Source organism: Semicossyphus pulcher, unplaced genomic scaffold (genome assembly GCF_022749685.1).
Source record: "Semicossyphus pulcher isolate SPU_LCO1_2020_fin unplaced genomic scaffold, fSemPul1.0.p SCAF_1, whole genome shotgun sequence".
Classification (NCBI taxonomy): Eukaryota; Metazoa; Chordata; class Actinopteri; order Labriformes; family Labridae; genus Semicossyphus; species Semicossyphus pulcher.
The window spans coordinates 23,167,591-23,184,048 of record NW_027211603.1 but is presented as its reverse complement, the minus strand read 5'-3'; the positions used below and the strand labels follow the sequence as shown (position 1 = coordinate 23,184,048).

At 41.0% G+C, this 16,458-nt stretch overlaps 1 protein-coding gene across 1 annotated transcript in view; it reads right to left on the bottom strand.

The window, feature by feature from the left end:
• Positions 1 to 16,458, bottom strand: part of ush2a (Usher syndrome 2A (autosomal recessive, mild)) — a 201,605-nt gene that overhangs the window by 93,526 nt on the left and 91,621 nt on the right. Inside the window, exons 42-47 of the mRNA XM_069660129.1 lie at positions 14,987 to 15,146; positions 11,065 to 11,227; positions 10,834 to 10,981; positions 7,603 to 7,760; positions 5,917 to 6,064; positions 2,862 to 3,017 (exon numbers count right to left, since the gene is read on the bottom strand). Coding sequence (XP_069516230.1) covers positions 2,862 to 3,017; positions 5,917 to 6,064; positions 7,603 to 7,760; positions 10,834 to 10,981; positions 11,065 to 11,227; positions 14,987 to 15,146 — 933 coding nt within the window. The remainder of the gene's footprint in view (positions 1 to 2,861; positions 3,018 to 5,916; positions 6,065 to 7,602; positions 7,761 to 10,833; positions 10,982 to 11,064; positions 11,228 to 14,986; positions 15,147 to 16,458) is intronic.

Here is a 16,458-nt window from a genome sequence, read left to right as displayed (position 1 = left end):
AAAAGTCTTCTTGCAAAGGAGGGTGAGAGTGCCACTTTTACTCCCACACACTTACACATGCATACACACAGCGTTATGACCCGCTCTCTCAACAGTACCCCTCTTTCCAAGCTGAGCATGTAAGCTTAGTGCTTGTGTTGGAAAATCAGCAAAACCATCTCGATTCTGTGTGATAGCCGTGAAACTGAGAGGACGTGATGAAGATGGAATAAAACAGAGAAAAGGACAACAAATAGAAGGAGAAAACGAGAGCGGCTGTAGTGTTGACAATGCGAAATATGAGGAGGCCCTCCGATGTATAAAGTGACCCTTCAATCAAACACACTGCTCTCTTTCCACTACAACAACACTGATTGCTGAAGACATCTCATCCTAAAGACGGCTGTTACAAAGACACACACAGACACACAAACACACGCACACAGTATGTGGGAAAAAAAGGCTGAAAATGCTTTTTGAACACTGTTTCAGAATAATATTAGTGTTGGCTCACCAACATAAATCATAGTCTTAGTACATACATAGAAACACACACACACTTAAAACATTGCACGAGTCTCAATTCCCATCCCAAGAACCATCCAAAAAACATATCTCTGTGAGTATGTCTGTGTCTCTGCAGATCCCTGGATCCCTTTTGTCCAATTTGCCTCTTCTGCTTTTGCTCTCTGTTTGTAAGATGTTTGGTCTTAAGAGATACTAAATCATGTTTAAATCTTTTTTAAAGAAAGATAGAAACAAAAGAACAGAACAAAACATGATGACAACAGATTAAGTCAAGAAACAAGTAGCAAGGGCAAGCTAACTTGAGGTAGCGGTAGCTAGCTGTGGCACATTTGGTAGGTACCGGAAGCTTCCAGTGGAACTGACAGTAGCTACGATGACCTGCCGCGGCCTGCCAGACCTGTAGTGGCAGTTCTGGTGGCTGCCGGGACCTGCCACTACAGCTCTGGCAGGTCGTGGTAGCTACTTGCAGTTCCACTGACAGCTTCAGGTAGCTACAAGATGTTTTGCAGCAAATTTGTGCTAGCACAACTGAGCTTTTCACGCTCTAAAATTTAGGTCACATGTCAAGTTCAGCCTTTTCATTTGTTATTTTTAATTTATGTTTAAAAAAGATACAAAATTGTAACAATTATTGTACTTAGTATACTATACATCCATTATTTATTTTAATTAACAAAATGTTTAAAGGCCCACCATTTGGTTTCTACTTTTAATAAAGAGGAGCCAGTCTAGATCAGCACAATGGCTTTCCCTGAGATTTGTGTGTGTGTGGGTGTGTGTGTGCATGTGTGTGTGATTCTTGAAAGGCGTTGATTTCTTCCTCTATGACGCATGCACACACACACACACGCACACACACACGCGAGCGCACGTAAAACACATACATCACAAAGGCACACACGGTGTCTCTTTCATGGTGTGTTAGCAGGTACAATATCAGAGGTGTCACTAATCGTTTTAAACTATGCACTTTTATGTTCACTTCTCTCTCTCTGCTCTCCTCCTCCTCTGCTCTTCTGTCTCTTGCTCCACTATCTTCTCTCTGTTCTTTCATAGAACAAGGATGCATAAAGACAGTTTGCCTTAAAGAAGTCTAAAGAGATGCCAGAGGCACAGAGGTAGAAAGAGAGATAGAAAGAGAGGAAACGTCTGGTATTTAAAATTTATACTTTCTTATGCCTTTGTTTTGAACTTGAACAGTAGAACTTTCCCGAGTCTGTCTTTTGTTGTTCTCTGGCTGAGACATGGGTGTGGTGTGTGTGCGTGTGTATTTAACACTTTATATTAACATTAGCTTAAGTGGTGAAATGTGTCTGCTTGGTTATCATTATCTCCAGGCTGCTCTGATCAGCCTTGACATTTATCAGTATTCACAATCACAACACAAAAACAACTACATACACACAAGCGCTGTGTAAATCAGACTTATGTGTTCAGAGCAATGACAGTTTTTATAGATGAACGACGCGTCTCCATCTTCTCTCATTGTACGAAATTGAAGCTAAAATAGCCCCCGTGATGGGCGCTGCCATCTTGTGATGGTGATGTCATTTGAAGCCAGAAATCAGTGGGTGGAGCCTCTGTAGCGACTTCCGCTAACCAAAACACACACTTAAATTACCAGAAAAAAACAGCAGAACAGCTTCTTGTGTTGGTCTGAAGCAGACGTTCACAGATATGTAAACTTCAATGACTGTAGTGATTGTTTTAGTTACATCTCCTCTCACCGTTCCTCCTCCACTCTGCTAATCAGGAACAGATCGGCTGCAGGAGCTGTCAATCATCCTTTTTACAGCATCAAATAACTAATTAAAAATAAACTTGTCAGAAAAATGAACACTTGGATGTAAATCAGCATGATTAGAACTAACTATAATGACAGAAACCATGTTTGAGAAAAATGTATTTGACGTGTATTTTGATTTTATAGTTTGACTCATGTCCCATCTGTTAACATGGAGGAGGCGGGCTTTATGACCTATACTGCAGCCAGTCAGCAGGGGGCGATAGAGAGGTTTTGGCTTCACTTTTAAGGAGCTGTCATGTCGTCCATCTTTTTATACCGTCTATGGTTCAGATAGGAAGTAGTCAATGATGTGTGTTTCTGTGTGTGTGTGTTTGTGTGTGCTTTAAAAAAAAGAACTTTTCCAGTAATGAAATGAAAATGTTAAAATGGTTCACATCTTGTGTGGAGAATTAGAAACACAGCTACGATGACAGTTAGTGGAAGACAAGACTTTTCATTTTTAATAGCAGTATGTATTTGATCAGGAAGAAGAACAGTTTGTAAGGTATAGTTAGGCATAGGAAGGAAACGTTTACTGTATCTGTGTTTAAGTTCTCGGTGTGCGTACCTGCTGGGGGCGTAGTTACATTGTGCGGTCGGCTCTCAACACAACCCTGTGTGTTACAACCCCTGATCCAGAAGCTGTAGTTGGTGTAGGGTTGTAGGTCTGTCACAGACAACCAGCTGCCTGCTGCTGTACTTCCCTCCAACACACCATCACCGTCTACGGGACAGACAGAGTCACACAGAGAGAGACATGTCAGGTGTCAGGCCAAACAGGGTGTGTATATCTAGCAAGGAAGAAGGCAGTAATGTCCAGAACAGATTGTTTTCATGGCACATTTATTTAATAGAGCCGTCACTGAGATGGCACAAAAGCTATTTATAGAAAAGATGTACAATGGAAGAGGTAAAAAGAGGAGAATGAGTGAGTTCAAGAGAGAGAAATACTGACTGAGATTAACTGAGAGTGATCAAAAGAGAGAGAGAGGTCTCCAGATTGAGGTTATGCAAGGATAGTCAAAGAAAAAGGATCAGAAAATTACACCATGTAAGCCTATCCAATATATTTAGATGGACACACACACACACACACACACACACACACATCAGTTCTGTGTGAACTGATGAAGGCAGTGTGTATCAAAGAAACAAGGGGTTGTGGGTAACTAGAGCGAAACACCATCTCTCTCGTTCGTCCACACCTCTTCTTCCTTTTCTCCACTCATTTTAATCTCTGTTCCTCTGTGAGGCGCAGATCAAAGTCCCTGACTCTGTGTGTGTGTGTGTGTGTGTGTGATGGAGAGAGAGAGAGCTCTTGGTGAATATGTGAAAGTAAGCGTGCGTGCGTGTGTGTGTGTTCTGCTGTCTCCACATGCTCCTGTTCTCATCTTGTTCAATTTTCTTCCTCGCCCTTTTCTTTCCATGTCCAGTTCTCCTCTTCTCTCTTGTTAGTCTCATCCGCTGTTTTGTTCTTCTTCATGTCTTATTTTCTTTTTACCTGCAATCTTTTCTCACACATCTGTGGAAATATGAGCTTCTCATCCTTCCACTCTCTATATACTGTTGTTTACCAAAACTCGTCTTTGTTCCTCCTTCCATCTTCATACTTCTGTTTCGCTCTGGACTCCTATATCATCTCTCCTCTCTCATGTCACTGCCAATATAACAAACTTTGTCTTTTCCACACCACTCCGGTTTGATTTCTCCTTCTATCACTTTCCTCACTTTCCCCTTTCATGCCTGACTTTCAGCCTAAGTTTGCATTGTTTGTGAGTGTGTTGGTGTACACTTGTGTCTTCAGAGGAAACGTGCCAAAACTCAGTAGTCCACCTGAAAACATTGGATCCTACTGTGAGCCCTGTCCAAGCTTTCTGGTTTGTTGTGGGGAAAGTGTTGTAACCATGATAAAGTTATGAAAGAGAACAGCATTGTCGGACAGCAGGAGCATTTGTTTTGAATCTAAGCTTAAGAAACATAAAGTAGTATACATTAGGGCTGCACGATAAATCGTTTAACCATCGTAATTGTGATGTGCGCATATGTAATAGTCACATCCCAGGATGTGTGATCGTGAGGCAAATTAACGGCAACACTTCAAGCTTCTGCTTTATTGTTGCTTGGTGCAGAAGGAAAACTCGCCATTTTCTCGTTTTCCATCACTTATCGACAGTAAAGTCCGTCTGATATCACATTAGTGCAGCTCTTTATAAGAGCACAGAGTGAACTGAGCTGAGCTGCAGAGTCTGTGCGTCACCTGCCTGTAAACTGTGAACATGCGTGCGACGCTTAGCGGCTACATCTGCAGCGCACACACAGCTTGAGGCTGTGTGTGCTGACAGGAAGTAGGATACGGTGAGCTTCAGTTTCAAAAACACTGTTAGAAATCGTAGATGACGTAACGTATATAGTATAAGTATGCAGTACTGCAGCCCACAAGTCTGTTTGTATTTATTTCATAAAGAAATGTGTCGCTCCAGCTTTTTTTGTTAGAGGAAAATAGACTTAAAAGTCCTAAATAACAACAAGTATGATCGTTTAATTGTATATGTGTACATAAAAACACACTGCATTTATCTGGTATAATTTCCTGTATTTTTTTATGTCACAATAAATAGCGCAGAACAAGATGTTATTACAATGAATTCCAATATCGTGCTGCCCTAGTATATATTTTAACTAAATTTCAAAATGCAAATAAAGGTTAAGTTTGGTTGGGAACATTATTATCCACCATCTGCAGAAATATCATTAGCTTCACCACAATCATAAGCATTACAGTCAGGTGCCATTAAACCATGCAGAAGACAATGACATAATTAAATTAGTTTAAAAAAGTTTGAAAGAAAATGGAAATATTGAAATAATGTTGTTTCACGTGTTTATTTGAGGAAGTCTCTTTATCGCTCCTCACAAATCTGATGTTTTTGTCTCTTCAGGAGATGTTTTAGTCACATGCTTAGTGTACGTCGAGATAAGCCAAGTCGGTTTCCACTGTTCTCTGTTTTTGAATTTTCAACTTCAGCCTAGTGTAAAAACCTTTTGCTATATATTGAGATTTATTTTAAATTTCCACTCCGATTTTCTTACATACAAATAAATAATTTGCATAAAAACAAGAAACACCCAGACATTTCCTCCTCTATAATGATACAGGTTCAGTCACAGTGAGTCGTATCTGCATAGTAGGATAACTTGTATCTGCAAAGGCCTGAAGTGAGAAGCTTTACAAAGATTATTTTGTTGGCTTTTGCTGAAAGAGAGACATGAAATGTGAGGAGTAGAGAGTGGGTGGTGACATGCACCAAATGATCAGCAGACCGGGAGTCGAACTCCGTCCACATGGGGCGCCTGCTCCACAAACTGAGCGCCTCTGAGAAGCTTTTCACTGGAAAAACAGATGTCCTTGGCACGAGGAGTCAAGGATTGTTTCATTTGTTGCCTGTTATGTATGGATAGGACTGCTCATACTGAGACCTATAGAGAAGCAGCTTTTACTGTCCACCACTATACCTGTGTATTTACCTGTACACATGTTTCTTGAGGTGTATGTATGTGTGCTGCCAATCTTTGTTTGTTCAGGTTTATTTTTTGTGGTGTCTGTATTAGTGTTAGCCTGTTACCTCTGCTTTTGTAGTACACTGTGTAGCTGAGGTTCCCGTTCGGTCTGGGTGGGGCTGTCCAGCGGGCTCGGAGCGATCGAGAGCTGTGATTGGTTAGTTCTAGCAGTATGGGGCCTTCAGGGGCCATCTGTAATGTACGCAGCTCCACCTGAAGTTCAAACAAAAGACACAAGCATACTGATGATCAAATTTTTGAAACATATAAATCATATAATATATCTGCCCCTATTTCATAAAGGCCATAATCATGGTGATATATTTCACAGTAAATTAATTACGGTGATAAAATATAAAACTTAAAACAGTTTGAGTTTAAATCTTCTTCCTCTAATTTTCTTTATTTCATCTCCTTTCTCTCTCTCTCACCACACTCCTCTTTTCTCTCTATCCAATCACTCCACTCTCTTCTCTTTCCATCTCTACTCCCCGCTCTCCTCTTCTGTCTCATTTCCTCCTGTCTCACTTTGCTGTTACCCTCTCCTCTGCTGCCCTTCACATCCTCACTTTCCACCTCATCTCTCACTTTGCTCTGTCCATTTACTCCATCCTCATCATTTCACTCTTTTATCCCTAAACTCACTCTTTCCCCGACTCCTTTCTTCTCCTTTTCCCATCCGACCCGTCATTTTCTCCTCTTCTCCCCTTCGTCCTGCTCTTACCCCTCCCCTCCCCACCTTCCTCTCCTCCTGTTCTGCTGTGTCAGCGGTTTTCCTGGTGTTTGACTAAACATGGCGTCCGTATTGGAAAAATGCCCCAAAATATGGCCTGTCGTCTGAGACATCGTTGAGCGTGGAGTGGCATTTCCTACCAAATGTCACTGACGCCACGCCGACCCTCGTTATTGAGCTGGGAGGATCGATCACCTTTATGACGCCCGGTGACACTCACACACACACACACACAGACACACAAAACCACCTCCACTTTGTATATGTCTGAGTAGGCATTACCAAATGAGCTTGTGTTTTTGTTTGTGGGTTAGTTAAAGAAAAGGCCTGGATGTTAAAAACATTAGCAATGCATGTTTGCCTGTTTTGTTTCCCAACTGGTTGCTGTGTTATTAATCTCTCTTTACAGATTCTACATAGAAATGTAGAACCTGTAGGCAGGGACGTGGACTTCCGGGAAGGCAAGTGTTCAGGTTTACATTTGTAGTATGCTTGTATTCCAAGTAGTATTGACCAATCACGTATCAGCAGGCTGCGGCGTATACAGGAAAAACTGTCTGTGTGGAGAGCAAAAGCAGGAGGAACATAATGCGCCTTAATGACATCCCAGCTCCCATCAGCGCCATCTGACGACGATTTAGCGTCTTAGCTTCTTACTGAACAATCTGCTCTAGATCTAACATTTAAGTTAAGATAAATTCCCTGAAGGAAAACGGTTTATTTTTCCGTAAACAGTGCAGCATATGGAAAAGGAAGTCTTGACTGGAAGTTGTTTATCACTAACCGCTGGCTACACGCCCCGCATGTTCACCGTTGTCTCCAGAGGCTATACTGTCGTCAGACTATAGCTGATGGGATCTGAGATCGGTGTGTTCTCAACACTGCTTCATTACTCAGTGGTCACTAGAACGAAAACCCCACTTACGACTTATAATAGCAACTATCATCTACAAAGATTAAACAAATGATCTTGCAGTTCGTTGTATCAAAAAAAGTTTTTAATAATAAATCCACTGACCATTGGCCCCTTTCCACAGCCCTGTGCAGTACAGGCCTGCAGCCTGAGGACATGTCGGCTCCATGGCGCGAGTCCGTCCACCACGAAGGACCTCTGAGAGGAGCTGGAGTTTAAAATGAGAACTCCATCCAGCCAGAGGCCGTAGCTGGTTATAACGCCTGAAAAATATCACGTGATTATGACATGAAGGAGATACAGAAAAAGAACTAAAATAAAAAACATAAACAAACAACATAACTAATGTATTGTTCACATTCACTGCCCCAAACAATCCTCGATGCTGTGGCGGCCTGACCAAAACTCTCTTTACTTCTTGGTCTGAAAGATTGTTACACATTTTCATTTACAGAATTAGTTTTCTAAGATGTTTACATATTTTTTCCTGATGCTATTTAAGTACCTCTGGCGTTGTTCACTCACAAATTGAAGGACTGTGTCGAGACTATGAAGAATTTCAGTCACAAGGTGAGCTTCACTATGTTAGGTGCAGTCTGGGTCATTGGATTACAATGCAAATGAAATGTGACTTAGGGGCTCCAGAGCTGCCAGTCAGTGTGTCCCAGTGTGATCTGATGATGAAAAACACCACTGCAACGACAAATGTAACCATGGGCGCTGCGAGGATAGAGGCCCTCTAAAGGACAGTAGTACTACACGCACACACATGTGGGTACAAATTGGTGTGCACACACAGATTCATCCTCATGGACACTCCCCTGCATGCACACACAGATGAGAACTCACACATGTCCCTTCACACACACATACACAGGCACAATAATTACATTACATTACATCCATCAAATAAAAAAATGAAACAGTACGGTGCCAAATGTGCTTTTCCTTAATAAAAATGCATACAGGGGGCTCAAAAGATCAGCGCTAAGAACTAAGAGTCTATTCTGCTTTAATCATGTGTGGGTTTTATTATTGCTCAATACAGATATACACACCTATCAGGGAAATGAAGACACAAAAACCCCACAGACGCCAACTACATCTGGGAAGCTCTTAATGTGGCCAATCACATGCGTGTGAGAGCGTATGCGTGTCTATGTGTGCGGACTCTCTGTGTGCTTGTGTGTGTGAATAAGCCCATATCAGTATAGGTTGTAATAAAGACAGGTTGGGAAATGAAGCAGCGAATGCATAACAGGCTTATTTCCCCTCTTTGTCTGCGTGTTGCCCCGACCTAATCCCCGAGAGGATTATCCCCCACAAATCCCTGCGGAATTGGGGAGAAGGGGGGAGAGAGACACAGAATCTCACTCCTCTGGAACCCATCACCATCATCATCGTCATTGTTGCCGTCCATTTGTGAGAAAAAGAGGGAAAAGGCACTGAGCTCTTCTCCCCTTTTAAGCAAAAAAATTAAAGCTTTTTAAGCATGAGATAATCGGGTAATCATGATTAAGTGTCTCCTTGTTATAAATTTCTGTCATCAGATGAGAAAAGCTTTAAGTAATTTATCCAGGCTAATATGCACACACATCACAGGGTTTATGGTGCGAAATGCACTCATGTGGCATTAAGCGTAAAACACACACGATTCACATCACACACACACACACGCATTATGGAATTACACATACTTTAACGAGCATGGCAGTAACATTTGATAATATGTGGCAGTGCGTTGTATGTTAGGGACGGTGAAATGGGCTGGGAAGTCCTCACATGGTTCTTAACACTTTGATTTGATTCATAAGATGTGAAGTTATTAATACAGTCCTTTATAATTCAAGAAAGTGTTATAGTAGTTATAGTGTTGTATTCATTGTATTGTAAATAACACAAGTCTTTCAGTACACCAGGTGGTAATTTATGAAACTTTAAACTACTGTATTTTAGGTATTTGAATGTGCATTTGAAGTTTTATTAAAGTAGGGGGACATCGGGTTGACTGATGTATATGCTATGTATTTACTCTCTGCAGTGAGTATTAAGACTTCATCTTTAATGTGGCTCATCTTAAAGTGGCTGTTTTTAAGTTTTATTACAGACAGTGAAGCGATGACAGGACATGAGGAGGAGAAAGATGCAACATTTGTCCCCGACCGGCTCAAACCCGAGACGCTGCAGGTCAACATTTGACCCCTGATATATGAGACTACCCTAAGTTTCATTGGACTTTGAGGGTGCTTTGGTGAAGTGTGGTGGTGGTTTTTATGAATAGATTAAAATCTTGTTCTTTTCTCTAGTGCATAAATTTATATTAAATTCCTCTCTTAAAATTCACAAAGAAGATAAACAACTTCGTACGGCAGATTCTGGGTAAAAAAAAACCAGATGTGGATTTTAAAACTATGTGAGGACAAGAAGTTGCTTCTTACTCTTTTTGACAATTTGTAATATTTTAAGGTTTTGATATATACCAAGATCTTAATTATCTCATATATATTTTGATGTCAAAGCGGCATCCTGCAGGAAAGTCCTGTTGACAACTTTTAATCTTTACTGCAAAAAAACCAAACAATTCTGTGCAAGTAACTTTTATTTGAAATATAGAGGATCAATAAACTGACTTTAAATTCACATCACTTGAAATACATTATTGTCCAGCTCTGGATGGATTTTAATTGGCTGCAAGTTAATTACATGAAGGAAAAAAGAATAGAGGACACTGAGAGAGAGGCAGCCACTGTGAGTCTGTGCTCCCAGCCTGCAGTTCTCCGTTCAGTCAAAAGGGAGCACTTTTCATCCACTTAAAGGAGCCTGGTGAAGCACTGCCCTCTCACTCCCGCTCTCCGTTAGTCTCTGTCTCAAACTGTATGATCTCTCCCTCGTCTTTGTCTCTTTCTTCTCTCTTACTGAGTCCTTTCTGACCTCTCCTTTTGGTTTCTCTTCCTGTTTTCCTTTTCTCTAACAGTTTTTGCAGTATCTCTTGCACACACATGGGATTCCCTTTGCACAAAGTGAAATGTTCTGCTGTTTCACACTCACATGTACGAGATACCTGTACAACAATCATCATATCTGTGGAGGACTGGGTAATGGTTTGGGGTATTTAATTCCACAGTTTAACTGATGCCACAACCTTTTATCATTATTATAATTATTTTTGTATTTATCATCTCTCACAAGTTTCCAATTTAAAAAAAACTGTTTAAAAACTTTGTTGTTGTGTTTTTAGTTCAGATTTGTCTTAATTATAGATGTCACTCTTGCTAAATGTTTATGCAAATCGAAATGTTTATTTGTTTATGGATCTGTCTGTGTGTGTCCTTTCACCATTCGGAGTATCAGGAGGTGTCCAGCTGACGTTGAGTGCATGTGGGGACAAATGGGTGACCAGCGGTGCAGGAACACTCTCTGGGGTGCTCTCCTCAGTTTGAGCCTGGCTGGGAGGGCTTACGGTACACCCACCTCCTGTGCAGGCCTGAAACAAGCACACACATCACCAAATTAATATATCAATTAAAGTATAATGCAAATCAAAAACATGACATGACATGCACTCACAGCGAGTGTGATGGTGTAAGCTGTTCCAGGTGTTAGGTTGCGAAGTGTGTGGTCTTCAAAGAGTTCAGAGCTGTTATAGGCCAGCAGGGGGTCTGCACCGTCATGTGACAGGAAGAGGGAATAAAACTCTAAAACACCGTTGACCTGAGAGGGGCGGGACCACCTGGAGAGGGAGAGAAGAAACGACAGAAATTAAAGTAACAAAATACATTCACTCGAGTTGTGTATGTATGCATTTCACAGGGAAACATTTTACGTCCTAGTCCACTCTGTTATCCTAGAGTGTCAAATTAATTTACATTTACTACAAACCTAACCCACAAGCAAGTTATGCTGTATAACGACAGTCTGATAAGGTTTAAGCCTCTCGTGTTGTTGTAAAACCGTTAGAAACACATAGTAAAGATGACACATCTAATTAGGTTGGCATATTTTCTCCTTGTTCAGTTAACTCATAATTTTGCTAGTATTACTATAGCAATAATACAAAGGCATTAAATATTATCTCTATATATTTTTGTACATAATTATATACAAATCAAATGAATGATGCCACATCATCCCGACTGCTTGAATTTCTTGGTTGCACAAATTCATGGACTTCTTCTATTATTGGTGTGTTTTAATTGACAGGTGAAATCAGATGAATGAGATAGTTAAAGAGACAGAGAAACATCTTTTGCCTTCCTCTGCAGTCCTTCAGTCCTGTGACAATCTGATTGTGTAACTGTGTGCATGTGTGTGCTGAGAGCTAAGGTTTCTCACACACACAACACACCCACGAGTACACTGTGCACAGTTTCCTTTGTTAGATAGAGGTGTCTCCTTTTCTATATTTAGAACAGGAAGGTCATCCCCGATAGAGAGGGAGAAGGAGAGAACAAGAGACAGTCCTTATAAATAGAAGCATGCAGACTACACATTACAAAATGTGAGATAGAGGGTAAAATCTTATAAATAACAAAAGTACCATCTAATTTTTTCTGTTTTATTAATGCCATGAAATATTTCTGTGCTCTGGTTTTGATAGATTATAAGCGATTGTAGGACCTGCTGAGTTCACTGGCATCAAAAATTAGAGGTAAAATATAATGATGATGTTTTTTCTTTTACTTCATCCTATCTTTGTAAAATGCAGAGCTGTAATAATAATCTACGGTACGGAGATGTGTGAATGATTCGCCGTTTTGTATATGATCTATTTTTAACTTGATGAAAAGATCTGAAGTATCATTTTCCCTAATTTTGGGAATAACAAAGCTTGTAAATAATAAAGGAGCACTAAAGCAGGTTTTATAAATAGTTCTGCGATTCTTACAAATCCCTGAGAGTAACCCAGCCCTCCTGGCGTGGTAACAGAGGGAGGCCATTTAAAAATGTGATGGATTCCTTTCTGGGTTCGACCCATTAAAATCCAGTTTTTGAATGACTGATGAGTGTGTGTTAGCACACAATTAGCCACTCTGGCTAATCTATCACATTTATTATAAGATTTATATGCTGTCGATTGGCAGTGTGATGTATGTCCACTTTTGAAAAACTAAATCAAAGGGGAGTTGTAATAATCAGTATCATAATTCACTATGGTAATGGATTTAGAAAAAAACATTGGTTTAAAAGTGTGAAACAGACGGGTGCTTTCTCTGCAGGTTAAATCTAAAATCATGCACCAAAGATGCAACCTGTTCAGATTCTGCACCTCGACACAGGAAGTGTCAACCTGCCTCCTGCATCTCCCCTGGAAAACCTCTTTACATCGCACTCCAAACAAGTGTATGTATTTGTGACTGTGCACATGTCTGACAGCGTGTGTGAATATGTTTGTATCAGGTAGTGTTGTGAGGTCAGGAAATAAATCTGCTGATACCGTTTTGCTGGATCCTGTAGCCTCCCTCAACCTTTCACACAGTCCCACATTCCCCCTCTCTAACATTTATCTAACATTATTTATATATATATTATCAACATTGGTTTTTTTACATTTATCTGTGGTTTCCTTTAAAACTTAAAAAGTATATTTATTTCTTTTTCTCTGTCTCTAATCTCATCTTCTCATCCTTCACTTTTCTTCACTGTCTTCTTGCTCTCAGTCTCTCTTAGCTTTTCTCACAGACACAATAGAGAGGTATTGACCAAGTATGATCTCTCAACCTTTTCCTATTACCAATGTGCTAACAAGGCAATACGCAGCCTTCCCACACCTGGTGAATATACAGCTGAGAAACATTTTAAAGGCTCAGGGTGTGATACATATCCCTGCTCTGCAGACAGCAGTATTCTCTTAGATGATCTGTTACACACAGTTATTTGTCTTCCATGCTGTCAAATGCTTTTAGACTACAGATAGAAATAATTAGTGTTTTGTTTCTATTGCTAAAGATTAAAAGGAGAAGAATGAATATGTAGTTAGAACCACTGGTACTGCTTTTTGCTTTGGAGGCCTCTTGTTCCTCCAATTCCTCTGATCGCCCCCTTTAACACATACTCAATTTAGGATCAATTCTGAAGTCCATAAATGAGAATAAAAGTGGCCTGTGCAGGTTTAGTGAATCAGACCTGGAGAAAATTTCTCTATGCATATTAAAAAAGTGCACAAGAAGGAGGCAAAACAGTTTCTTTGTCACTAAAACACTTCTTCAGACATTCAGGCAAACATGCTGATATGTATGCACACGTGTGCACTGCTCTAAGCATAACAAAGATCATCACATTATAAACACACACACACTTAAAACGTTCCAATCAGACTCAGTGTGCCTTTATTTCTCCTTCACCATCCTCTCCCCCTCTGTCCATCGTTTTTAGCATGTCGATGCGTGTGTGCGTTTGTGTGTGTTCATGTGTGCATGCATATGAGTGACACTGTGCCCTCCTGCGGTGAGTCCCACTGTAAGTGACAGTCAGGACACTAATGGCTTTCACGCAGATTGACTCTCTCTCACACACACACACACACACACACACACACACACACACACATACAAAAACATGGAACATTTGCACATGAACATGATGGAAAAGGTGCAGAGATCTATCTTCCTCCGTCCCCTCCCTCTGCAGGTGAAAGGTCAAGTGCAGAAGAATATTCTGCATGGTAAACACAACAGCAGAAGGTCACTGGCTCTGTCTCGCCCCATCTCTCTCTCTCTCTCTCTCTTTGTTTTTTACACAGAAACACATAAATAAAAATTTTAATAAAAATCCATAATTAAATTCGATTACTTTTATATTTAGCTCTTCGATTTCAGTGACGGTGAAACAGAGAACACTCACTTTTTATCTCACTTTTTTTAAATTAAAAAAATCCAGTAGTGTAAGTTTGTTTGTTTGTTTACAAATTCATTGCCATCAGGTGTGTCACTAAGATTCATTATCCCTTCTGTAACCCCTTTTACACTTCCAGTTCAAGGCGGGATTATGACGCCTCTGTTACGCCTCGTCGTCTATGTAAAATGCACGGAGGCGAAATGGTGGGGCAAAGTCGTTCCACCTCTGAGCCGGCATTGGAGGTAGTGACAGAGGTCAAATGGCGTCAGTGTAAATGATGGTGCCGGCAGGGCGTAACAGCGCAGAGTGCATTGTTTGTTTACTCCTCACACACTTTCTGCTTCTGCGACGCCGGAACGCTATTTAAAAACACACACTGGGGCGGCTTTATGCTGCTGTTGCTTGGTCCAATGCAAAATGGTAAAGGAGGCATAACGGCAGGGCATCTTTACGGCGCTGTGGCGGAACCGCAGTGTAAGAAGGGCCTATGTGTGTGCATGTGTGTGTCTGTCCCTTCCCACTTGGCATATGGACCTGAAACAATTATTACACTCATTTAAGGTCTTTGAATCTTTGTGTATTTCCATATGCACAACAAATGTAAAACAAATATGTGTGTGTGGGGGGGTGTGGGGGTGTGTGTGTGTGCACTTACTCCACCAGAATAGTCCGTGAGTCGAGCAGGGTAAGAGTTGGTGCTTGTAGCGGCCCAGGAGGAAGCTGAGAGGTCAGCAGAGTAACTTGTGAACTGTTGGTGCAGCCCGCTGAAGTGCATGCACTCAGTACAAACACATGGGTGGAATACACACCGAGACCTGAAACACACACACACACACACACACACACACAGCAAGAGGCAGTAAGTGATGGCTCCATACAGTTTGTGTCAAATATGTAAAACAAAATCTTGAAATACATCAGGGCCCGTATTCACAAACATTCTGAGAATTCTCTGAGAGAGATCCTAACTTTGCTTAAAAACTTTTAGCGAGGAGTCCTAGCTTAGGAGTGATATAGGAACACTCTCTGAGCATCTCTGAGCAAGGAAGAAACTTTTAGCTTAGTGAGGAGGCGTGGTTGCCCCGTTGCTAGGTATGACACATTACTTCAGGAGCTGTGATTGGTTGATCCAAAAAAAACTCTCTTAGTGATGATGGGCAGAGAAGGACAGATACTTATAACTGCTATCAAAGTTAACTTAGGTAGAATTAAAATATACCCGTGCAATAATGCGGATGTGTGTCCCATACTCAAGCCCGTTATACCAATGCCTATTCCCTGTAATTGTGATCACCCTGCTGATTGACGGTTCACTGTCATCACTGCTGCACTTTGCATTTTTCCAGTTGCCAAATATCTTAATGTTGTGATCACTTTCATTTCCGCCGATATCGCATTGTTGCGCTGGGTGGGGGATCGCATCTCTGATGAGATCTATCACATGGTCCCTGCACGATCCACTCTGTAGGCTATTGTCTAATTAGCTCACTGTCATTCAGTGTTTGGAGAACATTTGTCCTATCTCTCCTTCTTTCTGCCATTTTCTCCCCTGCTTGAGAAACTCTTAAGCCTCTTAAAAGTCCTCCTCACTCCTCCTGACACTTTCTCACCTTAGGAGCTCTCTTAAGGGCTGAGATGCTTTGTGAATAACTTTTATCTTTACCAGGATCTAGTCTTAACTTTAAGGGGAAATTCTTAGAAAACGTCACGTTTCTATGAATTTTCTTAGAATTTCTTCACTTGGAGCAACCCTTTGGACTACGAAGCTTTATGAATACGCCCCCAGGAGCCTAAGTTGCTCTCACAACTTGTTATTGTGAGTGGATTTGACCCTCATTTATATGACAACCCCTGACTTCTGTCTCTTTCTTACAAAAGCATTACCCATCCCACCTCCACCACTCTTTTTTAGCTGTTTCTGAATCCTTGTTTCTATTTCAGTGTCTCTCTTTGCCTCAAAACTCTTCTCCATCCGTCTCACTGTTGCAATCTCCCCCTCTGTAACACGATCTATTCTTGCACATACTGTATAATTACTACGTCCATAATCCTCCCAATCACTGTGAACATCAGACACACGGCATTATTAACCCAGCATGGATAATATGTGCTCTCATGCATTCATTA